General features: G+C 38.8%; 1 protein-coding gene across 1 annotated transcript in view; it reads left to right on the top strand.

Moving 5' to 3' along the window:
• The first annotated feature begins 19 nt into the window (after positions 1 to 19).
• LOC140271352 (uncharacterized) overlaps positions 20 to 23,985 on the top strand; it is a 28,744-nt gene continuing 4,778 nt past the window's right edge. The window contains exons 1-8 of the mRNA XM_072366523.1: positions 20 to 107; positions 4,174 to 4,381; positions 6,189 to 6,285; positions 6,500 to 6,674; positions 9,341 to 9,492; positions 10,968 to 11,144; positions 12,422 to 12,538; positions 12,983 to 13,069. Coding sequence (XP_072222624.1) covers positions 4,368 to 4,381; positions 6,189 to 6,285; positions 6,500 to 6,674; positions 9,341 to 9,492; positions 10,968 to 11,144; positions 12,422 to 12,538; positions 12,983 to 13,069 — 819 coding nt within the window. The 5' untranslated portion in view covers positions 20 to 107; positions 4,174 to 4,367. The remainder of the gene's footprint in view (positions 108 to 4,173; positions 4,382 to 6,188; positions 6,286 to 6,499; positions 6,675 to 9,340; positions 9,493 to 10,967; positions 11,145 to 12,421; positions 12,539 to 12,982; positions 13,070 to 23,985) is intronic.

Raw genomic sequence — 23,985 nt, 5'->3', positions numbered from 1 at the left:
CGAAAACCTACAAGTCTGTGTTGGTAACATGGAGCTGTACACCTTTGGGACGTGGCTAACGAGCAAAGCGAAAAGTCAAGATACTTAGCAACAATCACAGGAAATAGGTATGAAACTTCAAATTAAAACGTCACCTTGTGAAGTCAGCAACGAAACAACGGCCGAGAAGTTTGAGTTTGTTTTAGTTAGTTGTTTTTATTTTAATCATTAATTATTTTTCTTGTGTCGGGGGAATTTTTTTTCTTAACCAACCTTTTTTTATTTTTTTAAGAATAATTGTCAAAAAATCGTGCTTTTAATTTCTTGATAAAGCCTCTTTCTTTTCGGTAAATCTCAACTCGGTTTATCAAAACAAGCTATACCCCGTGATTTGTTAGCGGTATTTTATTTAAAATTGCATTCTGAAAAAAGTGAGTGAATAAAACGCTTTAAATAAAAACGTACAACTAGTCCTTAAAGAAATAACAAAGGAGGCCCAAATGTCGTGGTGTAATTATTGATCAACACCAATAGAAGGCAGTGAAAACGTATATTTCCACTTTCTCTCAGCTCTCTCTGCTTTTTTATGCATGTATACATTAAGCAGCAGTGTTTTACAAGTGTGGGTGGTGTACCCTGTGGATATGAACCAGCAGCTTCAGTTGTTGTTACATCAAAATATCATATTGAAGGTCAGATGATCTATATTAAATTTTCCCGATATTGCTGATCTTCTGGGATTTTAAACACCACACTACCTGCAGATTGTCTCAGCAGTAACGTTTTAAGGTTTCAGGTTGGAGACACAGAAAAATGACTTGCATTTGCAACTGAAGAGAGCAGAAACTGAGGTAATCCCTTGTAAATAAATCATAAATAAATAATCTATGAAGAAGTGTGTGGGGTGATTTTTCCAGGCACACTTTGGGTTGTACCAATAAGTCATGGTTTTTAACCGCAGACATATCTCCATTTGACCACATTTTGCAATCTTCAAATCCAACATCACCTGTAACAGGTTTGACTGGTTTCAGAATCCTTTTAGGTGTGATAAAACAGCTGAGTGGCAGCAGAATTGTGCAAGTCACTGTTTAACTTTTGAGTCTCGAAGTAAAGTTTCTTTCTTGTTCATCCATCATCATTCATTACATAAAGAACTGATCAACTTTGATGAGAAAGAAAAAGAGGGTGTATGGTGTTACTAATAAAGTAGTTACTGAAAGTTGTATCAACAAGTCAACCACAGCACTATGCTGAAGGCAGCATTTACTGCAGGACTATTGTGGCACAATAGATTGGCAATCGTATATATCTATAGATATATCTATATATTTTATCTATATATCTATAGATCTCTCTATATATATAGTATTAGTATGTGTATATTTCTGGCAATGGCAAAGGTTACAAGGTCCAAATCTGGCGCACGCACAACAAGCTGAAGGTAGGATATTTTTCATATTTGTAACAAAGATCCTAATTTCTCTTTATTTTGACATTTCTGTCCTCACCTCTATCATTTCCTTTACCTTACTTCCTTTTTCTTTTCTCCATCTGACCCATTGGCTCTTGTTTTCACCTGCTATCCCTCCCTCATTTACTTGATTGAGTTCACCTGTTCGCTTCTTATTTAAAGACTGCACTCCTCTGCACTTCTCACCTTTGCATGGAGTGACAGTGCTGGTAAGAGTGTCTTTGTTAATTTACGCCTTAGTTTTGTCCATATTTCACATGGAATTTTATTTCTTTACTATTGACATTTAAACCTAATTTAATTTATAATATACAATTCTGAGTTTTAACTTATTTTTGTTTTCTTTCAGATTTGATCACCCATGTGTTTGTATTTGTTCTTCCTTTCTTTAAGTGCTGAATTTATTATTGAAATCCTTATTTGATAAATAAACCCTTATTTAAGCATACAATTATTCGACTCCTGTCTGTGAGCATTCTCACTGATGGTGAATATTTAATTCTGAACCTCCTATTCAACAATATTAATTTTTTCCTCATTTATGCTGTGATTATTTAAAAGGATGGATTTTGTTTTCCATCAAAAGGGTCTTTCATATTGAACTTGTATTAAAACATGCTTATTAGTAAAGCATTTCAAACACAAGTAACATTACAACATGTGTTAAGTAACATTGCCATATTTGACATCCATTGAGATAATACTTGAAAACCTCATTTATTAACTAGCTATGAAGTTATTTATGTTAATCAATCACAAAATTAAAACGGTATTAATATTCTTTAATGTTACACGTAAGAAAAACAAATAATTAGAGCACTTAGCTTGTTGTTCTTCGCTAATGGGCACAAAATGGCAAAGAGAAATGCATTCATGGTAAAGTTAAAGTACAACCTCTTTTAGAACATAATTAAAAAAAAATAATAATTTGGCCCTTATCAGGTCAGAAAATTAAGTAAATGCAACCGCATAGATGAACAACACGTTTGCACATTACACTGTCATTATTTAACCTGCGCTCAGCCAAAATGTCCACTGCGCGATTCAGTATCTTAGCAGCAATAACCTCAAGTAATCGCTTTCTGTATGTTTTCAGACTATCCTATAATTGTTGAGGGATTTTGGTCCACTCTTCCAGCATTGCTTCAGTTAATCTCTTAAGGTCCCACCACAGTATTTCAGTCAGGTTGAGGTCTGGACTTTGACTGGACCATTACAACACATTTTTCCAGCCGTTCTGTTGTAGATTTGTTGCTATGAGATCATTGTCCTGTTGACCCACTTTCAGCCAAGCTTTAGCTGGTTTCCACCAAACGTGCTGCTGTGCATTATGACCAAACATCTCCACTTTGGTCTGGACTGTCCAAAGGACATTGTTCCAGAAGTCTTGTGGTTTGTTCAGACTTTGCAAACCTAAGCTGTGCTGCCATGTTCTTTTTATAGAGAAGAGATTTTTCTCCTGCAACCCTTCCCAACAAGCCACTTGTTCAGTCTTTTTCCTTACCGTGCTGTCATGAACTTTAACATTTCGCATGCTAACTGAGGCCTGTAGAGTTGTAGCTCTTGGGGGTTTTGCAGTTCTGAGCATATTCTCACCTGCCTTGTATGTTTCCCACTTGTGAATGATCATTCTCTCTGTAGAATGATGGACTCCAAATAGTCTGAAAATGACCTTGTAACCCTTCCCAGTAAGGTTATACTTAGTTTTTCCACACACTGCTATTACATTTTAACATAGCCTTGGTTGAATAATGGCACTGTCATGTGTTGTTTATCTGAGGTTGCATTTAGTTTAAGACCTGGTAAGGCCAAGATTAGTTTCGTTATTATTTTTCTGATATGGGTGTGGTGGTTAGCTCTGTCACCTCACAGCAAAAAGGTTCCTAGTTTGAATCTCAGCTGGGCCCTTTCTTTGTGAAGCATGCATGTTGTCCACTGTACATACTCTGTACTCCATCTTACTTGGTTATTCTAAGTTGATCCTGAGCGTGCGCGATTGTTTGCCTTGTTTATGTGTTGGCCCTGTGATGAACTGGTAACTTAGATGTACCCTACCTCACGGGTTAAAAAAACCCCAAAATATTTTAAAACTATTGGCATATAAAAAAAAAATCACGCTAAAATATCCAGTTTGATTGTAAATGACCAACTTTGTATGTTTATAATAATTTAATACTATTTTGTGTCTTGTTGATGCTTAGTGCATTGCCCCAAGCTTGAAAAGCACATGTTGAATCAGGTCAAAATAAATATTTATAGACTTTATCACCTTGTTTGGATGACTTTTCAGTGTATTTCAGTCATTCTTCTATTTTGTATTTTTGTGTGGTTATGGTTAAACACAACACCTCCCCATATGCACACTTTAAAAGTGATTTATCTGGAAAAAGAGACTAAAACAAATGTAATGACAAACTTGACAGATAGACATGTGGTTTTATTTAAATGTCTTTAATACACAATAATCACATTGTGTTGGCAGCCCTATTAGCGTTATCATCACTGCCTTCAAGAAATGGTAACAAACTTCAGCCACAATATTTTGGGTTTTTCTTCATAAATAAAGCCACAAATCTTCACATTTGAGAACATCAAGACACTGACTGCAGAGTATTTTGTGTGAATAAAAATGTAAACGATTGTTATTGACTTTTCTGTTCGTCGCAGCCCCTCTGCTCGATGGCCGTGGGTGATTTCTCCAGCATATCTGTGTCCTCTAGGGTGCAACAGCACCTCGGAGCAGCAGAGGAAAGACAACGGAGACCGTAGAAGAAGAAACCAAGTTGTTCCTCTTTCCCTGTGGATTTTGGAAAATGTGAAACTGAACTTCTGTCCGTCGGATACGGGGCCACTGTGAGAAAGGCTCAGTGAAATGTAAACTCCGGGTTCGGGTCTCTGGGTTGTCCTTTGGGAAATGGACGAGATAAGGTCAGCGGGTTATCTTCCACGTTTATCACGTTTCGTCATGACAACGGGTAATTTGCGTTGCGAGAAAATGTAACTGTAGACTGTTCAGAGATCCTATGGAAATTGTCCCGCTTGTTGGGAAGTTATAACCGTAAGATACACAACAGGTGAATGAAATGTGAAGCATCAGAGTGGCTTGATTTAAAAGTCTGGAGAAGAATTATGAGTTTGTGGCCAGCAAGCTGGTAATTTTCTTACTTTCTCTTTCATTAAAGCACCATATGTTATAAGCTGTGGCGAACGAAAGCTGAAACAGTTTGTCTCCTGTAGAGCTTTAACGTGATTATTGCAGGTCACGGGAATGGGAAACAAATTGGATAAATTAGGTCAAAGATTAAGCATAAATAAGTACACTTATGGTTTATAGTCTGTCATTTCTTAATCTCTGAATGTTGAAATTCAGGAAGTCCAGGGTGTGTCTGTAGTCATCCGCTGTTTATTAAGAGGTAGTGTTACAGGACAGTGTTGCCAAATTAGACTTTTTGTCTAATGTAGCTGGTTTATATGGTGGAAAAGGCTGAAGTTTGTTACTATTTCTTGAAGGCAGTGATGATAATGCTAATAGGGCTGCCAACACAATGTGATTATTGTGTATTAAAGTTATTTACAGAAATAAAACCACATTTCTGTCAAATTTGTCGTTGCATTTGTTTTAGTCTCCTTTTCCAGATAAATCACTTTTAAAGTATGCCTATGGGGAGGTGTTGTGTTTAACCATAACCATACAAAAGAGAAGAATGACGGAAATACACGGTGAAAAGTCATCCAAACAAGGTGATAAAGTCTATAAATATTTATTTTGACCTGATTCAACATATGCTTTTCAAGCCCGGGGCAATGCACTAAGCATCAACTAGATACAAAATAGTATAAGATTATAAACTTACAAGTTGATCATTTACAATCAAACCAGATATTTTAGCGTGATTATTTCCCCCCCCCCTTGTTTTCTTTAGTTTCCTTAGTGGCTGAGGGGAAAAAGGTTTTATTTCATAGCTTTAAGTTTTCCAACTCGTCGGGTTTCAGAAGGTTCTTTTTAAACAAATCTTTAGGTCGTAATAGGTTGGAAAAGCACCGTAATATGAGTTTAATTATTCATATATAATAAAACGCAGCACAGTGAACTCTCACTTTGGTGTACTGTCAACATTTGGATGCTTGCTTTAGAAAGGTGCTTTCCAGGCTCGATAACTTTATTTACTGTGTATGGAGTCGGTTTGGTGTCATTTTAACATCAGGCCTGTGATAAGACATGTCAGGACTTGTGTGTGATAGAACTCTGTCTTCTCACTCGTGTCTCATGTATACACACATTTTCCTCTTTCAGCTGTGCTGTTGCATCGCTCACTTCGAGGGAATTGATGCTTCAGTTCTGAAAGCAATCCATGTGGGCTAACTCGTGCTTCACTACTGTATCTGTTTATCAGGGAGAATTGCTTTTGGTAACAAAACAAAGATGAGCGATCACGGCATTCTTAATGTGATCCAGCGCTGTTTAGGGGCATACCAGAGCTAAAGGGCTCTGCCTCATTAGCAGCCAAGATTTATTTTCCATTATAGAAACGCTCACCCATCGTTTGGCTTAAAAAACTTAAAAAAACATTTTCTTTAAGATTTCCTCCACAAAGTGTTCGAGGAGTTTATGTGGCAGATTCTGGGTCAGCAGGTGGGCTGGGCTGGTTCTGAGCTGACCCGGGGTAAGGCGTGATGTGATTGTCTCTGTAAGAGTCCGGGTGGAGTAAATAAGTAAATATGTTTACTTTTTCAGCCCTTTGCTGGGCAACCAGCAGCAACAGAACCCAGACCTTCTCTCGCCAAACCTGAGGCCGAGACATCAGGATCTGATCCCCACACCATGTGGACCGGTGAGATCCTCTGCCTTTCATCCTTTTTTAAATCATTCTGCTGCAGAGCACGCCTTTCAGCCTCACTGTGCCCATATTTTCAAGCTCGTTGTGCTGTTTTCAGTTATGAAATTGTTCTTTAATTTACTAAGACTTGTAGATACGGTGGTTTCAAAGAACATTTGTCCTCGTCACAGGTTGCGTCACTTTCTCGCTCGTCTCCTCTCTCTTGCAGATAAAGTCCTGGTCGGAGCTGTCGTGCCTGCTGAAGCTCTATTTCTGCTTCACCATAGCGTCTCTGTTGGCGCTGCTCAGCCTCACCCTGTACAGCATCTACAAGCAGCACATGGACACAGATATTTCTGATGAGGACAACTTCACCGTATCTCTCATCCAGCTGGTCGGAATATGTGAGTACCATCACTGTCAGTGGAGAGAGGAACATTTAGTTTTACAGCCATGAATGCAGAGGGCCAAAAGCAGATGTTTTCCTGCTTGTGGTCATGTGATGAAAACTGCAATCCTGGATAAATTGATCCCAAGGTGCCTGTGTCCGATTGATGATCGATTCCACTTGCAGATGCCTATACAGATTTATTTTAAACGGTTCAGTTTCTGTGTTTTAACTTCTGAGTCTCTCAAAATCCATTGTACAGTTTTCAGGGAAATGATGACGTTAAAAAAAAAAAAGAAAAAGATAATAAATAGAAAAAAACCCAACACAAGCAGCCTTTCAGTGACGATGACTTTCACATGACTCTTTTCAAAAGCCAAGTCTGCGCAAAAGTGAACTTGGAGCTCCAAACCTTTTTCCTGATTTTATATCAGTGGAATACGTTCTCTGAGAGAAACTGATAAACAGTTTGTTACTCTTATCTTACGCATAAGTGTTTATCGCATGAATCAGTAGTAAATGTGTCTGCATCCAAATGGAGTTCATCCTTAATTACAGAGACAGCTTGGTCCTCTACAGTAACGCCAGAGTTCAATTTAGATTCACATCAGCCACGAGAAGTAACCGCTGCCTAATTTTGTGTTCTTTTGTGCTGATAAAACGGTGCTGACAGACCACAAAAGACCTCTGAAAGGGTTCTGTGGTTGTTGATTGTTTAGTTATGAAAGTTGGTGGGTCTGGCGATGACGGATAACCCCAGGCGATGTTTTTGTTGTAGATAAACTGTAGACATAAAACAAAACTACTTAATTTAACATGTGAACATTCGGGCTTTTTAAATAGACGCCACAAAAAATGTGATAGTTTTTAGAAATTTTGTCGGGGTTAGATTAGTGATGTAATCTCCTCTCGATTTGCATTTATCAAACAAATACCTGTAGAAGTTTACTCAAGCAGATGAGTGCTTGTAGAGCTTGTTGCACCTGGCTGATGGGCAGGAAACATGACTCCCAATGAGAGAGAGAACAATGAAAAGGGCAGTGAAACTCCTTAAAGAAAATAGATAAACTAGGTGAGTGGCAATTTTTTTTTTACCAGATCCTTTTCATTTGAAAAGTCTAATATCTATTCGTAAAATCCTTGAATCTATTTTTCATAAATGCCATCATCTGTGCTACATCCACTGCGCAGTCTCACGAGACTAGTTTCGTGTGACTCGTGTCGCAACATTTAGGAACGAGATTCGTGCACAAAGCGAGGAAGAACCTGTCCAAACAGCAAGCGACAGCGGCACCGTTACGCCTGAAGGCAAACGTGTGGCAGCGTTTTGGGCCGTCTGAGAGGAGCTTCCCAAGGGCAGAGCAACATTTGTAATCATGTGCCTGACCACAAAGTTTAATTCACTTAGTCGTTTAGTGAAAACCTCTTTTATAGCCAAGCCAAAATTGCACGGAAACTGAATTATTTGAATATCATTTGAAATCGGATTGAATCGATTGAATTCCTACAGTTATTGATGATATGGGGTTGATGTCAGGTGAAGGATTAGGGTGGAGGTGGGAGTCATTATTGCTACTAAATGCACAGGTGGACACTGAGGCTTTGGACGCCTTTTTCATTCGATCTGGTGATGCTGAGGTCATTTTTCAGGATGATAATTCATCTGGGCAGCGTTCAAGCTTCCTTACTTAAAACATATCAGCTCAGTCACATGACCAGAAAACTGTTTGGATCTCAATCTGATTGGAAATTTATGGTTGAAATTAAAAAGAAAAAAAAAGGTCAAAGACAAAGCTCCATTCTGCAAAACTGATCATGTCTGTGATTTGTTTGTGTTTTAAACTAAATGAACATCCTCCGTGAGTGGCGATTATATAACTTCATGTTTTTCCTACTCGCTGCACAAGATGCTGTATCAAACCTCTCCTTAATATGATTTAAGCTTTCCAAACTTAACTGAGACAGTAAGGAATACTTGTAGCGTTCGCTCTGAACTGTGTGAGTTTGCATTACGTTACATGTCTTTGCTGCAAGTTTTAAAGTCAAGAATGTGTTGTAGTTTAAATGAAGAGGTTTCTACTCTGTTTTATTTGAACATCACAGAAACATTTCAGACTCTAAATTGTCCTTAGGAGTGAGCGTGGTTGTTTGTCTCATTTGTCTCTGTGTGGCCCCGTGATGGACTGACCTGTCCAGGGTGTACCCCACCCCCCCAAACCTTAGTTGGATGAAGCGGGTATAAAAAAAAAAAATGGACGGAAGGCAGAAAACATCTCATAAAAAAGAACAGCAAATCTGTTAATTCAATTGGAAAAATATCTTTAGCCATTCTTTATATTATCAGTCAAGATCATACATTTATTCTCATTCAAACACAACCACAACACTGGCTTTGGCAGCTCATAATGTACTTTTGATGTAATTATTGACATATTATATACTCTAAAAGCTCCATAAAACATTTTTAAACTGAGAACATACAGAGAAAAATTGTGTTGACAAATAATGAGAGGAAATAAAAACCGAATAAAAAGATAGATTAACACAATATTATAAAGCCTTTCAGATGTACTGTACCTTTAAAGAAGCCTGTTTATTTCAGAGTTGAGTTGTGGAAATGCAGCAGTTTAATTGATAGAATATTGGTTGTATTTGAGCTTTGCACGGTCTTGCCCCCCGCAGTGTTCTGCATCTACTACATCAGTCGTGGCGTGCTGCAGGAGAACAGACAGGAGCTGGTGGCGTTCGTGCTCAGCGTGTTTGTGGTCATGCTCCGGTCTGTGGTCAACTTCTCCGTGGTGGACTCAGAGGGCAAGCAGGAGCTGCTGTTAAAGGTTATACATTCCTTTGAGGACCTTGTTGTTTTGGTTTATCTGATTATTTTGTACACAGGGATCCAGATAAACAGGGATCCAGATATTTTTTATTACATCAAGATTTCTGTGCTAAAAATACATCTAGTTTATATCCTTTCTATTTATTTTAATATATATATTCATATGTTTTTATCCTTGAAAAATGTCTTCCTCTCAGGTGCAAACAACCCTGAGCGCTTTTGTTAAGTCGACAGGGGCCCTAAAACCCAACCTAAAACTAAAACGCTACTGCTAGTAAAGCTTAATGGCTGTGAGTCCACACAACGAGACGGGCCCAGTGGTTTTCTCAGGATAGTTTTATTTTCGGAGAGTTAATGCAATTAAAGCTGTAACAATGTCATAACCTCAAACTGGCATCATTAAAAAAGGAAATTAGCTTTCTTCTTGTTGAAAGGAGGTATAGTTCCACCACTTGATGTCAGTGTTGTTTTATTTGTCAGCCCCATGTGATCATCAACAGGTTTGTCTGTCTGGAGTGAATACTGAGAGCTACAAATGAATCAGTTTGTCTTGGCTCAGAGCTGATGAGGACAAATCATCTATATTTATCTTCATTTGGTGGTGAATCGTGAGAACGCGACTTTGGCTTGTGCAGAAGGGGAAAACACCTCAGTTATTAGCAGCACGGTTCTTCCGCTTAAAACAAAGTAAAGCTCCAACATGATGCAGTGTAAAATTAGCAGGGTTTCATTTTTATCTCACGAGTTTTCTTTTGTTTAGCAAAGAAAATAGTTTGAAAATTGCTCATTTGTGACACATCGTTGCTGATGTTTTCTCTGAACAATCCTGGAGAGCTGCAGCATGCTCGTCATTTCTCAGCAGTCTGTCCGCCATCTTTGCTGCTCCCAATGCCTTTTTTCAGTGCCATTTTATTGATTTAGCTTTTTTTTGATAATAGATTATTAATACATTACATTAAACTTTGAATTAAATGCAAGATTAACATATGGAGTATTAGCACAAGGCAAAATGAGCAATTTCTCTCATATTCTATTGATTAATCATAGCATACTTTATTTTAAATTTCAATTTTAGTTGCATTTTCTGTTGAGCCATTCACACGTTTTGGTTTTTATTTCTGATTATGGCAGTTTCACAAATGAGATTTTTCTGTTTTAAATGTGGCATTAATGCTCCACACTCAAAAAAAAAAAAACCTTGAGTTGCCCCTCTTTTAATTTATTTAATGAATTAGGAATTTTGTTTCCGTCCGATTGCATGGTGTGCACGACACAAATTCCTCCAAAATCAATGACACAGCAGGAAGAATCTGTACTTTTTGTCCACAGGTGTTTCTGTGAAGACACTGCAAAGAAAGAGACAATAGACAACTACGTGGTTTCATAGGCATTATTGGCATTCCTGCAGCCTCGGGCCTAAATTCCTTCACGTTCCTTCAACAAGAGTTCATATCCCCCGTATTTGTGTTGCAGGTTCGTTTTGTGTGCATAATGTGTCTCGGTGTCCTGCACATAATTTGCACCATCGTTCTCATCAAGAGACCCAACATGATGGCGTTCCGTGTGGGCGGGGCCTTGGAGAGCGTGCAAGAGCAGTACTTCCTCCTCAACTTCTGCTTCTCCATGGTGACCTTTGACCTGCAGGCTCAGGTACGTCTGCCATGTGGCATCCACAGTGGAGACCCCAATAACGACACCCTTAGGTTTGTTGATTTCCCCAGTGCAGGTGAAGTGTGCACTCAGTTGGAACCGTGCACAACGATTCTCAGGTAAATTTGCTTTCGAGAGAAAAAAACACACCTTCAAAAGCCTCAGAATATGTCAACAGACATTGTAGGATTTGTGTCGTATGTGTGGAAAATCACGACGCGTGGATCGTTCATAGAACATTTAAAAAGGCTGCAAACCTCCAAGCTTTTGGTGTGATGTTCCACCAAACGTTTTTTACTTAAGGAAAACGTGTCTGAAACGGGACGAGATGATAATGATAACTTATAACTAACCCGTAAATAAGCTGCTGTTTTATTGATGTACATTTCCTGTTTGTCGTGTTACAGAACGCAAAAGTAAATGGAGCATTTAAACAGGTTTCATTAGATTTATTTAAAGAGCCAACAACAGGTTTGATCTCTCCTGTTTTACATGATCATGACCGTGTTGTTCTCATGGATTTAAACTTGAATGTCGGCAACAAAGCCAAACAAATCCTCTGCATCTGTCCTTCATTCTGTTTTTTCTCTGAGCTTTCTAGCAGTAAAATGCAACCTGATGGTTATTTACATTCCAGATCTCGCCTCTAAACTTTTCTGTCTTCTTCTTCATTTCCTCTCACAAAGTTGTCGTGGGTCTCCTTACTGCGTCTGAAATTGGATTTTTTTTAATTAATTTGCTGTTGCAGTATGTGTCATACAGGGCATAAAACCAAAGTTATGAAGTGCAGTATATCTCTGCCTTTGGGTGCTCCAGGGTAGACTTAAGTCTAGGGTTGTGCATAACAAAGGTTGGTGTGCTGTCACAAACGCATCAGGTTCAAAAGGTCTCTAATGTTGCTTTGAGTTCACCATGTTCATATCAGTCTCAGTAGATCAAGGTAAGACATGTAGACGTGATACACGTGATATGCTGCCTTCTTTAAGAGGTTGGAAACTATTCTTTGAAAAAAAAATCAGACGGAGAACTTGTTTTTCTGGCCCTGTCAGATGCCATTTGGAACAATAAAAGTGGCTAAACCCATGTGGCTGCTTACATGAGATGTACTGACGTATCTGTTGTCGTAAGAGCTTTTCTCTGCATTTCTTCTGTGTACGTTTTCAGGACAAAATGTCCCATGACTGGCCTGGGTGTTGGCATTAAGCAGAGCATAACATGTGCTTTTTGCTAGAGACCTGGCTTCAGTAATGATGCGTTGTTCGTGTGAACTCTTTCAGTTGTGTCTGTGTATCCTGATCACAACGTTGGACTCGGCCATGTCTGCTGCCAACAGAATAATCCTGGGTGTCGGCGTGGTCTGGGCCTGCCTGACCACCGCTGTAGGGGCCGTTGCGGTGAGTGCTGTTCATTCTCCTCATGGTCAGGTTGCATCAAGAGACAAGAAACAAATAAACGATGAAATATTTTATGATAATCAGCCACAATTTAAAAAAACAAAAACAAAACAAAGAAAAAACCCATTGACAGGTGAAGTGAGAAACACTGATCACTCAGTTGCATTACAAAGTTGGCCTTCATGTGGCCAATTCACCCACCTAAACACTTGTACAAACCAATCATCACCGGCCCATGCACCTCCCCAGATTCCAATCAGATCGATCGTACGCATGATGCACCTCAACAAGTTGACCCCAAAGTATCAACTGGCCCACAGGAAACGCCCTTCGATCCTTTGCCTATTGGTCAATATGTCACAGCTGTTTTTGAGCCATAAGATAGGTCATCAGAATATAAGGCAGGCAGCTGTGGTGAATTTAAATGCTGTGTTGTTTTTTCAGGTTTTAAAGGAAGCCAAGAGCTTGGTTTGGGTCTTCATGGTGCAGAACCTTCCTCAACTGGCCTACTTTTTGTATTTGATGTACATGGTAAGCCCGCATAGACTTTTCTTGGAATCCAACTTTATGAAGTGAACTGATTTTTCCCAAAGCAAATTGTGCATCTCAATTTATCTCAAGTATTTTCCTCAAAACATCAACACAGTTGCTTACTGAGGCAATAAGTCCTTTGTACATTTTGTATAACGAGCAAAGATGACTTTGATGGGATATATTTTCAGTAGAAGGTAAATCCAGCTTTTGATTCGGTTAGTATTTGTCCAAACATGAAATGTTCTGTGGTCCAGTCTTAGTAACATACAGTCTATGATGAAAATGTACAGGCGGCATGAAATTATCAGTCTCTGACACCTCTCACACACTCTTGTTTACAATGTTGCTTCAGTTCATTGAGCTTTGCAGATATTTGTTGAGACACAGCTCTCTTAAGGTCCCACCACATCATTTCAGTCAGGCTGAGGTCTGGACTTTGACAGGAGCATTGCAACACCTCGGTTCTTTTCTTTTTCAGATATTCTGTTGTAGATTTGCTGCTGTGTTTGGGATCATTGTCCCGTTGATGACCCAGTTTCAGCCAAGCTTTAGCTGTCGGACAGATGTTTGAACATTTGACTGTAGAATACTCTGGTATACAGAGGAATTCATGGTGGACTCAGTGACTGCAAGATGTTCAGGTCCTGTGGCTGCAAAACAAGCCAAATTATCAGCCCTACACCACCGTGCTTGACAGTTGGAATGAGGTTTTCAAGTTGCTTCTCCGCAAATTCCCCAACTTGAAAGAGACCAATTCTCAACCCGAAGGGAACTGGATTCCACTCAAACACTTTTTCTTTTATCCTAATTTTTTTTCAGTTTCAGACAGTTGGGAGATTCTGTCAGCTGTTAGTCTTTTTGAAACAAAGGAAGAAAATAATATGCACATTATTTAGATGTGTTTTCGTGCATTTATGTATGTATGTATGTGTTTTCGTGCATGTATGTATGTGTGTGTTTTCGTGCATGTATGTATGTGAGACTGGATGGTGTAGTGGTATGATTGCCACCTTCCATGTGGGAGACCTGAGTTCAAATCCCCTGTATGAAAGGTATTACCTCCAGTAGGGGTCCTTAGGCAAGACCCCCTTATCCTACATGCCTACCTGTAAGTTGCTTTCGATAAAAGTGTCTGCTAAATGCATAAACATGGATGTATGCGTTTGTTTTCGTGCATGTATGTATGTATGTGTTTTCGTGCGTGTATGTATGTGTTTTCGTGCGTGTATGTGTGTTTTCGTGCGTGTATGTATGTATGTGTGTGTTTTCGTGCATGTATGTATGTATGTGTGTGTTTTCGTGCATGTATGTATGTGGGAGTGTGGGACTGGATAGTGTAGTGGTATGATTGCCACCTTCCATGTGGGAGACCTGAGTTCAAATCCCCTGTATAAAAGGTATTACTTCCAGTAGGGGTCTTTAGGCAAGACCCCCTTACTCTACATGCCATATGTATGTATGTGTTTTCGTGCATGTATGTATGTATGTATGTGTTTTCATGTATGTATGTGTTTTCGTGCGTGCATGTATGTGTGTTTTCGTGCATGTATGTATGTATGTATGTGTGTTTTTGTGCATGTATGTATGTATGTGTGTGTTTTTGTGCATGTATGTATGTATGTGTGTGTTTTCGTGCGTGTATGTATGTGTTTTCGTGCGTGTATGTGTGTTTTTGTGCATGTATGTATGTATGTGTGTGTTTTTGTGCATGTATGTATGTATGTGTGTGTTTTTGTGCATGTATGTATGTGGGAGTGTGGGAGTGGATAGTGTAGTGGTATGATTGCCACCTTCCATGTGGGTGACCTGAGTTCAAATCCCCTGTATAAAAGGTATTACTTCCAGTAGGGGTCTTTAGGCAAGACCCCCTTACTCTACATGCCATATGTATGTATGTGTTTTCATGTATGTATGTATGTGTTTTCGTGCATGTATGTATGTATGTATGTGTTTTCGTGCGTGCATGTATGTATGTGTGTGTTTTCGTGCATGTATGTATATGGGACTGAATAGTGTAGTGGTATGATTGCCACCTTCCATGTGGGAGACCTGAGTTCAAATCCCCTGTATAAAAGGTATTACCTCCAGTAGGGGTCCTTAGGCAAGACCCCCTTACCCTACATGCCTACCTGTAAGTCGCTTTCGATAAAAGCGTCTGCTAAATGCATAAACATAAACATGGATGTATGTATGTGTTTTCGTGCGTTTATGTGTGTTTTCGTGCGTGTATGTATGTGTTTTCGTGCGTGTATATATGTGTTTTCGTGCGTGTATATATGTGTTTTCGTGCGTGTATGTATGTATGTGTTTTCGTGCGTGTATGTATGTATGTGTTTTCGTGCGTGTATAATATGTATGTATGTGTTTTCGTGCGTGTATATATGTGTTTTCGTGCGTGTATGTATGTATGTGTTTTCGTGCATGTATGTATGTATGTGTTTTAGTGCGTGTATAATATGTATGTATGTGTTTTCGTGCGTGTATGTATGTATGTATGTGTTTTCGTGCGTGTATGTATGTGTGTGTGTGTTTTCGTGCATGTATGTATATGGGACTGGATAGTGTAGTGGTATGATTGCCACCTTCCATGTGGGAGACCTGAGTTCAAATCCCCTGTATAAAAGATATTAGTATTACCTCCAGTAGGGGTCCTTAGGCAAGACCCCCTTACTCTACATGCCATATGTATGTATGTGTTTTTGTGTATGTATGCATGTGTTTTCGTGCGTGTATGTATGTATGTGTTTTCGTGCGTGTATGTATGTATGTGTGTGTTTTCGTGCATGTATGTATGTATGTGTGTGTTTTCGTGCATGTATGTATGTGGGAGTGTGGGAGTGGATAGTGTAGTGGTATGATTGCCACCTTCCATGTGGGAGACCTGAGTTCAAATCCCCTGTATAAAAGGTATTACTTCCAGTAGGGGTCTTTAGGCAAGACCCCCTTACTCTACATGCCATATGTATGTATGTGTTTTCGTGCATGTATGTATGTGTTTTCGTGCATGTATGTATGTATGTGTTTTCGTGCGTGCATGTATGTGTGTGTTTTCGTGCATGTATGTATGTATGTGTGTGTTTTTGTGCATGTATGTATGTATGTGTGTGTTTTCGTGCATGTATGTATGTATGTGTGTGTTTTTGTGCATGTATGTATGTGGGAGTGTGGGAGTGGATAGTGTGACCCCCTTACCCTACATGCCTACCTGTAAGTCGCTTTCGATAAAAGCGTCTGCTAAATGCATAAACATAAACATGGATGTATGTATGTATGTGTTTTCGTGCGTGTATGTATGTATGTGTTTTCGTGCGTTTGTGTGTTTTCGTGCGTGTATGTATGTGTTTTCGTGCGTGTATATATGTGTTTCGTGCGTGTATGTATGTATGTGTTTTCGTGCATGTATGTATGTATGTGTTTTAGTGCGTGTATAATATGTATGTATGTGTTTTCGTGCGTGTATGTATGTATGTGTGTGTTTTAGTGCATGTATGTATGTATGTATGTGTGTGTTTTCGTGCATGTATGTATGTATGTATGTGTGTGTTTTCGTGCATGTATGTATGTATGTGTGTGTTTTCGTGCATGTATGTATGTATGTGTGTGTTTTCGTGCATGTATGTATGTACGTGTGTGTGTGTTTTCGTGCATGTATGTATGTATGTGTGTGTGTGTTTTCGTGCATGTATGTATATGGGACTGGATAGTGTAGTGGTATGATTGCCACCTTCCATGTGGGAGACCTGAGTTGAAATCCCCTGTATAAAAGGTATTAGTATTACCTCCAGTAGGGGTCCTTAGGCAAGACCCCCTTACTCTACATGCCGTATGTGTTTTTGTGTATGTATGCATGTGTTTTCGTGCGTGTATGTATGTGTTTTCGTTCGTGTATGTATGTGTTTTCGTTCGTGTATGTATGTGGGACTGGATAGTGTAGTGGTATGATTGCCACCTTCCATGTGGGAGACCTGAGTTCAAATGTATGTGTATGAAAGGTATTACCTCCAGTAGGGGTCCTTAGGCAAGACCCCCTTACCCTACATGCCTACCTGTAAGTCGCTTTCGATAAAAGCGTCTAATAAAAGCATAAACATAAACATGGATGTATGTATGTATGTGTGTGTGTGTTTTCGTGCATGTATGTATATGGGACTGGATAGTGTAGTGGTATGATTGCCACCTTCCATGTGGGAGACCTGAGTTCAAATGTATGTGTATGAAAGGTATTACCTCCAGTAGGGGTCCTTAGGCAAGACCCCCTTACCCTACATGCCTACCTGTAAGTCGCTTTCGATAAAAGCGTCTAATAAAAGCATAAACATAAACATGGATGTATGTATGTATGTGTGTGTGTGTTTTCGTGCATGTATGTATATGGGACTGGATAGTGTAGTGGTATGATTGCCACCTTCCATGTGGGAGACCTGAGTTCAAATCCCCTGTATAAAAGGTATTAGTATTACCTCCAGTAGGGGTCCTTAGGCAAGACCCCCTTACTCTACATGCCGTATGTGTTTTTGTGTATGTATGCATGTGTTTTCGTGCGTGTATGTATGTATGTGTTTTAGTGCGTGTATGTATGTGTTTTAGTGCGTGTATGTATGTATGTGTTTTAGTGCGTGTATGTATGTATGCGTTTTAGTGCGTGTATGTATGTATGCGTTTTCGTGCGTGTATGTATGTATGTGTTTTCGAGCGTGTATGTATGTATGTATGTGTTTTAGTGTGTGTATGTATGTATGTATGTGTTTTCATGCGTGTATGTATGTATGTGTTTTAGTGTGTGTATGTATGTATGTGCTTTCATGCGTGTATGTATGTATGTGTTTTCGTGCGTGTATGTATGTGTTTTCGTGCGTGTATGTATGTATGTATGTGTTTTCATGCGTGTATGTATGTATGTATGTGCTTTCGTGCGTGTATGTATGTATGTGCTTTCGTGCGTGTATGTATGTATGTGTTTTCGTGCGTGTATGTATGTATGTGTTTTCGTGCGTGTATGTATGTATGTATGTGTTTTAGTGCGTGTATGTATGTATGTGTTTTAGTGCGTGTATGTATGTATGTGCTTTCATGCGTGTATGTATGTGTTTTAGTGCGTGTATGTATGTATGTGCTTTCATGCCTGTATGTATGTATGTGTTTTCGTGCGTGTGTGTATGTATGTATGTATGTATGTGTTTTAGTGCGTGTATGTATGTATGTGTTTTAGTGCGTGTATGTATGTATGTATGTGCTTTCATGCGTGTATGTATGTATGTATGTGCTTTCATGCGTGTATGTATGTGTTTTAGTGCGTGTATGTATGTATGTGTTTTAGTGCGTGTATGTATGTATGTATGTATGTGTTTTAGTGCGTGTATGTATGTGCTTTCGTGCGTGTATGTATGTATGTGTTTTAGTGCGTGTATGTATGTATGTGTGTTTTCGTGCGTGTATGTATGTGCTTTCGTGCGTGTATGTATGTATGTGTTTTAGTGCGTGTATGTATGTATGTGTGTTTTAGTGCTGTATGTATGTATGTGTGTTTTCGAGCGTGTATGTATGTGTTTTCGTGCGTGTATGTATGTATGTATGTGTTTTAGTGCGTGTATGTATGTATGTATGTGTTTTCGTGCGTGTATGTATGTGCTTTCGTGCGTGTATGTATGTATGTGTTTTAGTGCGTGTATGTATGCATGTGTGTTTTCGTGTATGTATGTATGTGTTTTCGAGCGTGTATGTATGTATGTATGTGTTTTCGTGCGTGTATGTATGTATGTATGTGTCTTCGTGCGTGTATGTATGTATGTGTTTTCGTGCGTGTATGTATGTATGTATGTGTTTTCGTGCGTGTATGTATGTATGTATGTGTTTTCGTGCGTGTATGTATGTATGTGTTTTCGTGCGTGTATGTATGTATTGTTTTAGTGCGTGTATGTATGTGTTTTAGTGCGTGTATGTATGTATGCGTTTTAGTGCGTGTATGTATGTATGCGTTTTCGTGCGTGTATGTATGTATGTGTTTTCGAGCGTGTATGTATGTATGAATGTGTTTTAGTGCGTGTATGTATGTGTGTGTTTTCGTGCATGTATGTATGTACGTGTGTGTGTGTTTTCGTGCATGTATGTATGTATGTGTGTGTGTGTTTTCGTGCATGTATGTATATGGGACTGGATAGTGTAGTGGTATGATTGCCACCTTCCATGTGGGAGACCTGAGTTGAAATCCCCTGTATAAAAGGTATTAGTATTACCTCCAGTAGGGGTCCTTAGGCAAGACCCCCTTACTCTACATGCCGTATGTGTTTTTGTGTATGTATGCATGTGTTTTCGTGCGTGTATGTATGTGTTTTCGTTCGTGTATGTATGTGTTTTCGTTCGTGTATGTATGTGGGACTGGATAGTGTAGTGGTATGATTGCCACCTTCCATGTGGGAGACCTGAGTTCAAATGTATGTGTATGAAAGGTATTACCTCCAGTAGGGGTCCTTAGGCAAGACCCCCTTACCCTACATGCCTACCTGTAAGTCGCTTTCGATAAAAGCGTCTAATAAAAGCATAAACATAAACATGGATGTATGTATGTATGTGTGTGTGTGTTTTCGTGCATGTATGTATATGGGACTGGATAGTGTAGTGGTATGATTGCCACCTTCCATGTGGGAGACCTGAGTTCAAATCCCCTGTATAAAAGGTATTAGTATTACCTCCAGTAGGGGTCCTTAGGCAAGACCCCCTTACTCTACATGCCGTATGTGTTTTTGTGTATGTATGCATGTGTTTTCGTGCGTGTATGTATGTATGTGTTTTAGTGCGTGTATGTATGTGTTTTAGTGCGTGTATGTATGTATGTGTTTTAGTGCGTGTATGTATGTATGCGTTTTAGTGCGTGTATGTATGTATGCGTTTTCGTGCGTGTATGTATGTGTTTTCGAGCGTGTATGTATGTATGTATGTGTTTTAGTGTGTGTATGTATGTATGTATGTGTTTTCATGCGTGTATGTATGTATGTGTTTTAGTGTGTGTATGTATGTATGTGCTTTCATGCGTGTATGTATGTATGTGTTTTCGTGCGTGTATGTATGTGTTTTCGTGCGTGTATGTATGTATGTATGTGTTTTCATGCGTGTATGTATGTATGTATGTGCTTTCGTGCGTGTATGTATGTATGTGCTTTCGTGCGTGTATGTATGTATGTGTTTTCGTGCGTGTATGTATGTATGTGTTTTCGTGCGTGTATGTATGTATGTATGTGTTTTAGTGCGTGTATGTATGTATGTGTTTTAGTGCGTGTATGTATGTATGTGCTTTCATGCGTGTATGTATGTGTTTTAGTGCGTGTATGTATGTATGTGCTTTCATGCCTGTATGTATGTATGTGTTTTCGTGCGTGTATGTATGTATGTATGTGTTTTAGTGCGTGTATGTATGTATGTGTTTTAGTGCGTGTATGTATGTATGTATGTGCTTTCATGCGTGTATGTATGTATGTATGTGCTTTCATGCGTGTATGTATGTGTTTTAGTGCGTGTATGTATGTATGTGTTTTAGTGCGTGTATGTATGTATGTATGTATGTGTTTTAGTGCGTGTATGTATGTGCTTTCGTGCGTGTATGTATGTATGTGTTTTAGTGCGTGTATGTATGTATGTGTGTTTTCGTGCGTGTATGTATGTGCTTTCGTGCGTGTATGTATGTATGTGTTTTAGTGCGTGTATGTATGTATGTGTGTTTTAGTGCTGTATGTATGTATGTGTGTTTTCGAGCGTGTATGTATGTGTTTTCGTGCGTGTATGTATGTATGTGTTTTAGTGCGTGTATGTATGTATGTATGTGTTTTCGTGCGTGTATGTATGTGCTTTCGTGCGTGTATGTATGTATGTGTTTTAGTGCGTGTATGTATGCATGTGTGTTTTCGTGTATGTATGTATGTGTTTTCGAGCGTGTATGTATGTATGTATGTGTTTTCGTGCGTGTATGTATGTATGTATGTGTCTTCGTGCGTGTATGTATGTATGTGTTTTCGTGCGTGTATGTATGTATGTATGTGTTTTCGTGCGTGTATGTATGTATGTATGTGTTTTCGTGCGTGTATGTATGTATGTGTTTTCGTGCGTGTATGTATGTATTGTTTTAGTGCGTGTATGTATGTGTTTTAGTGCGTGTATGTATGTATGCGTTTTAGTGCGTGTATGTATGTATGCGTTTTCGTGCGTGTATGTATGTATGTGTTTTCGAGCGTGTATGTATGTATGAATGTGTTTTAGTGCGTGTATGTATGTGTGTTTTTTCGTGCGTGTATGTATGTATGTGTGTTTTTTCGTGCGTGTATGTATGTATGTATGTGTTTTCGTGCGTGTATGTATGTATGTATGTATGTGTTTTCGTGCGTGTATGTATGTATGTATGTGTTTTCGTGCGTGTATGTATGTATGTATGTGTTTTAGTGCGTGTATGTATGTGTTTTAGTGCGTGTATGTATGTATGTATGTGTTTTAGTGCATGTATGTATGTATGTGCTTTTATGCGTGTATGTATGTATGTGTTTTAGTGCGTGTATGTATGTATGTGTTTTAGTGCGTGTATGTATGTATGTGTTTTCGTGGGTGTATGTATGTGTTTTAGTGCGTGTATGTATGTATGTGTTTTAGTGCGTGTATGTATGTATGTGTTTTCGTGGGTGTATGTATGTGTTTTCGTGCGTGTATGTATGTATGTGTTTTCCTGCGTGTATGTATGTATGTGTGTGTTTTCGTGCGTGTATGGTTGTATGTGCTTTCATGCGTGTATGTATGTATGTGTTTTAGTGCGTGTATGTATGTATGTGTGTTTTCGTGCGTGTATGTATGTATGTGTTTTCGTGCGTGTATGTATGTATGTGTTTTCGTGCGTATATGTATGTATGTATGTATGTGTTTTCGTGCGTGTATGTATGTATGTATGTGTTTTAGTGCGTGTATGTATGTGTTTTAGTGCGTGTATGTATGTGTTTTAGTGCATGTATGTATGTATGTGCTTTTATGCGTGTATGTATGTATGTGTTTTAGTGCGTGTATGTATGTATGTGTTTTAGTGCGTGTATGTATGTATGTGTTTTCGTGGGTGTATGTATGTGTTTTAGTGCGTGTATGTATGTATGTGTTTTAGTGCGTGTATGTATGTATGTGTTTTCGTGGGTGTATGTATGTGTTTTCGTGCGTGTATGTATGTATGTGTTTTCCTGCGTGTATGTATGTATGTGTGTGTTTTCGTGCGTGTATGGTTGTATGTGCTTTCATGCGTGTATGTATGTATGTGTTTTAGTGCGTGTATGTATGTATGTGTGTTTTCGTGCGTGTATGTATGTATGTGTTTTCGTGCATGTATGTATGTGTTTTCGTGCGTATATGTATGTATGTATGTATGTGTTTTAGTGCGTGTATGTATGTATGTGTTTTAGTGCGTGTATGTATGTATGTGTTTTAGTGCGTGTATGTATGTATGTATGTATGTGTTTTCGTGCGTATATGTATGTATGTATGTATGTGCTTTCATGCGTGTATGTATGTATGTGTTTTAGTGCGTGTATGTATGTGTTTTAGTGCGTGTATGTATGTATGTGCTTTCATGCCTGTATGTATGTATGTGTTTTCGTGCGTGTATGTATGTGTTTTCGTGCGTGTATGTATGTATGTATGTGTTTTAGTGCGTGTATGTATGTAAGTGTGTGTTTTAGTGCGTGTATGTATGTGTGTTTTTTCGTGCGTGTATGTATGTATGTATGTGTTTTCGTGCGTGTATGTATGTATGTATGTATGTGTTTTAGTGCGTGTATGTATGTATGTGTGTTTTCGTGCGTGTATGTATGTATGTGTTTTCGTGCGTGTATGTATGTATGTATGTGTTTTCATGCGTGTATGTATGTGTTTTCGTGCGTGTATGTATGTATGTGTTTTCGTGCGTGTATGTATGTATGTGTTTTCGTGCGTGTATGTATGTATGTGTTTTCGTGCGTGTATGTATGTATGTGTTTTCGTGCGTGTATGCATGTATGTATGTGTGTGTTTTCGTGCGTGTATGCATGTATGTATGTGTGTGTTTTCGTGCGTGTATGTATGTATGTATGTGTGTGTTTTCGTGCGTGTATGTATGTATGTGTTTTCGTGCGTGTATGTATGTATGTATGTGTTTTCGTGCGTGTATGTATGTATGTATGTGTTTTCGTGCGTGTATGTATGTATGTGTTTTAGTGCATGTATGTATGTATGTGCTTTCATGCGTGTATGTATGTATGTGTTTTAGTGTGTGTATGTATGTATGTGCTTTCATGCGTGTATGTATGTATGTGTTTTCGTGCGTGTATGTATGTGTTTTCGTGCGTGTATGTATGTATGTGTTTTCATGCGTGTATGTATGTATGTATGTGTTTTAGTGCATGTATGTATGTATGTGCTTTCATGCGTGTATGTATGTATGTGTTTTCGTGCGTGTATGTATGTGTTTTCGTGCGTGTATGTATGTATGTATGTATGTGTTTTCGTGCGTGTATGTATGTATGTATGTGTTTTAGTGCGTGTATGTATGTATGTGTTTTAGTGCGTGTATGTATGTATGTGCTTTCATGCGTGTATGTATGTATGTGTTTTCGTGCGTGTATGTATGTGTTTTCGTGCGTGTATGTATGTATGTGTTTTCGTGCGTGTATGTATGTATGTATGTGTTTTAGTGCGTGTATGTATGTATGTGTTTTAGTGCGTGTATGTATGTATGTGCTTTCATGCGTGTATGTATGTATGTATGTGTTTTAGTGCGTGTATGTATGTGTGTTTTCGTGCGTGTATGTATGTATGTGTTTTAGTGCGTGTATGTATGTATGTGCTTTCATGCCTGTATGTATGTATGTGTTTTCGTGCGTGTATGTATGTATGTGTTTTCGTGCGTGTATGTATGTATG

The sequence above is a fragment of the Leuresthes tenuis genome, unplaced genomic scaffold, assembly GCF_036924035.1.
Source record: "Leuresthes tenuis unplaced genomic scaffold, fLeuTen1.0.hap1 SCAF_16, whole genome shotgun sequence".
Lineage (NCBI taxonomy): Eukaryota > Metazoa > Chordata > Actinopteri > Atheriniformes > Atherinopsidae > Leuresthes > Leuresthes tenuis.
Note: the sequence above shows the minus strand (reverse complement) of the source record. Positions and strands in the feature narration are given on the sequence as shown.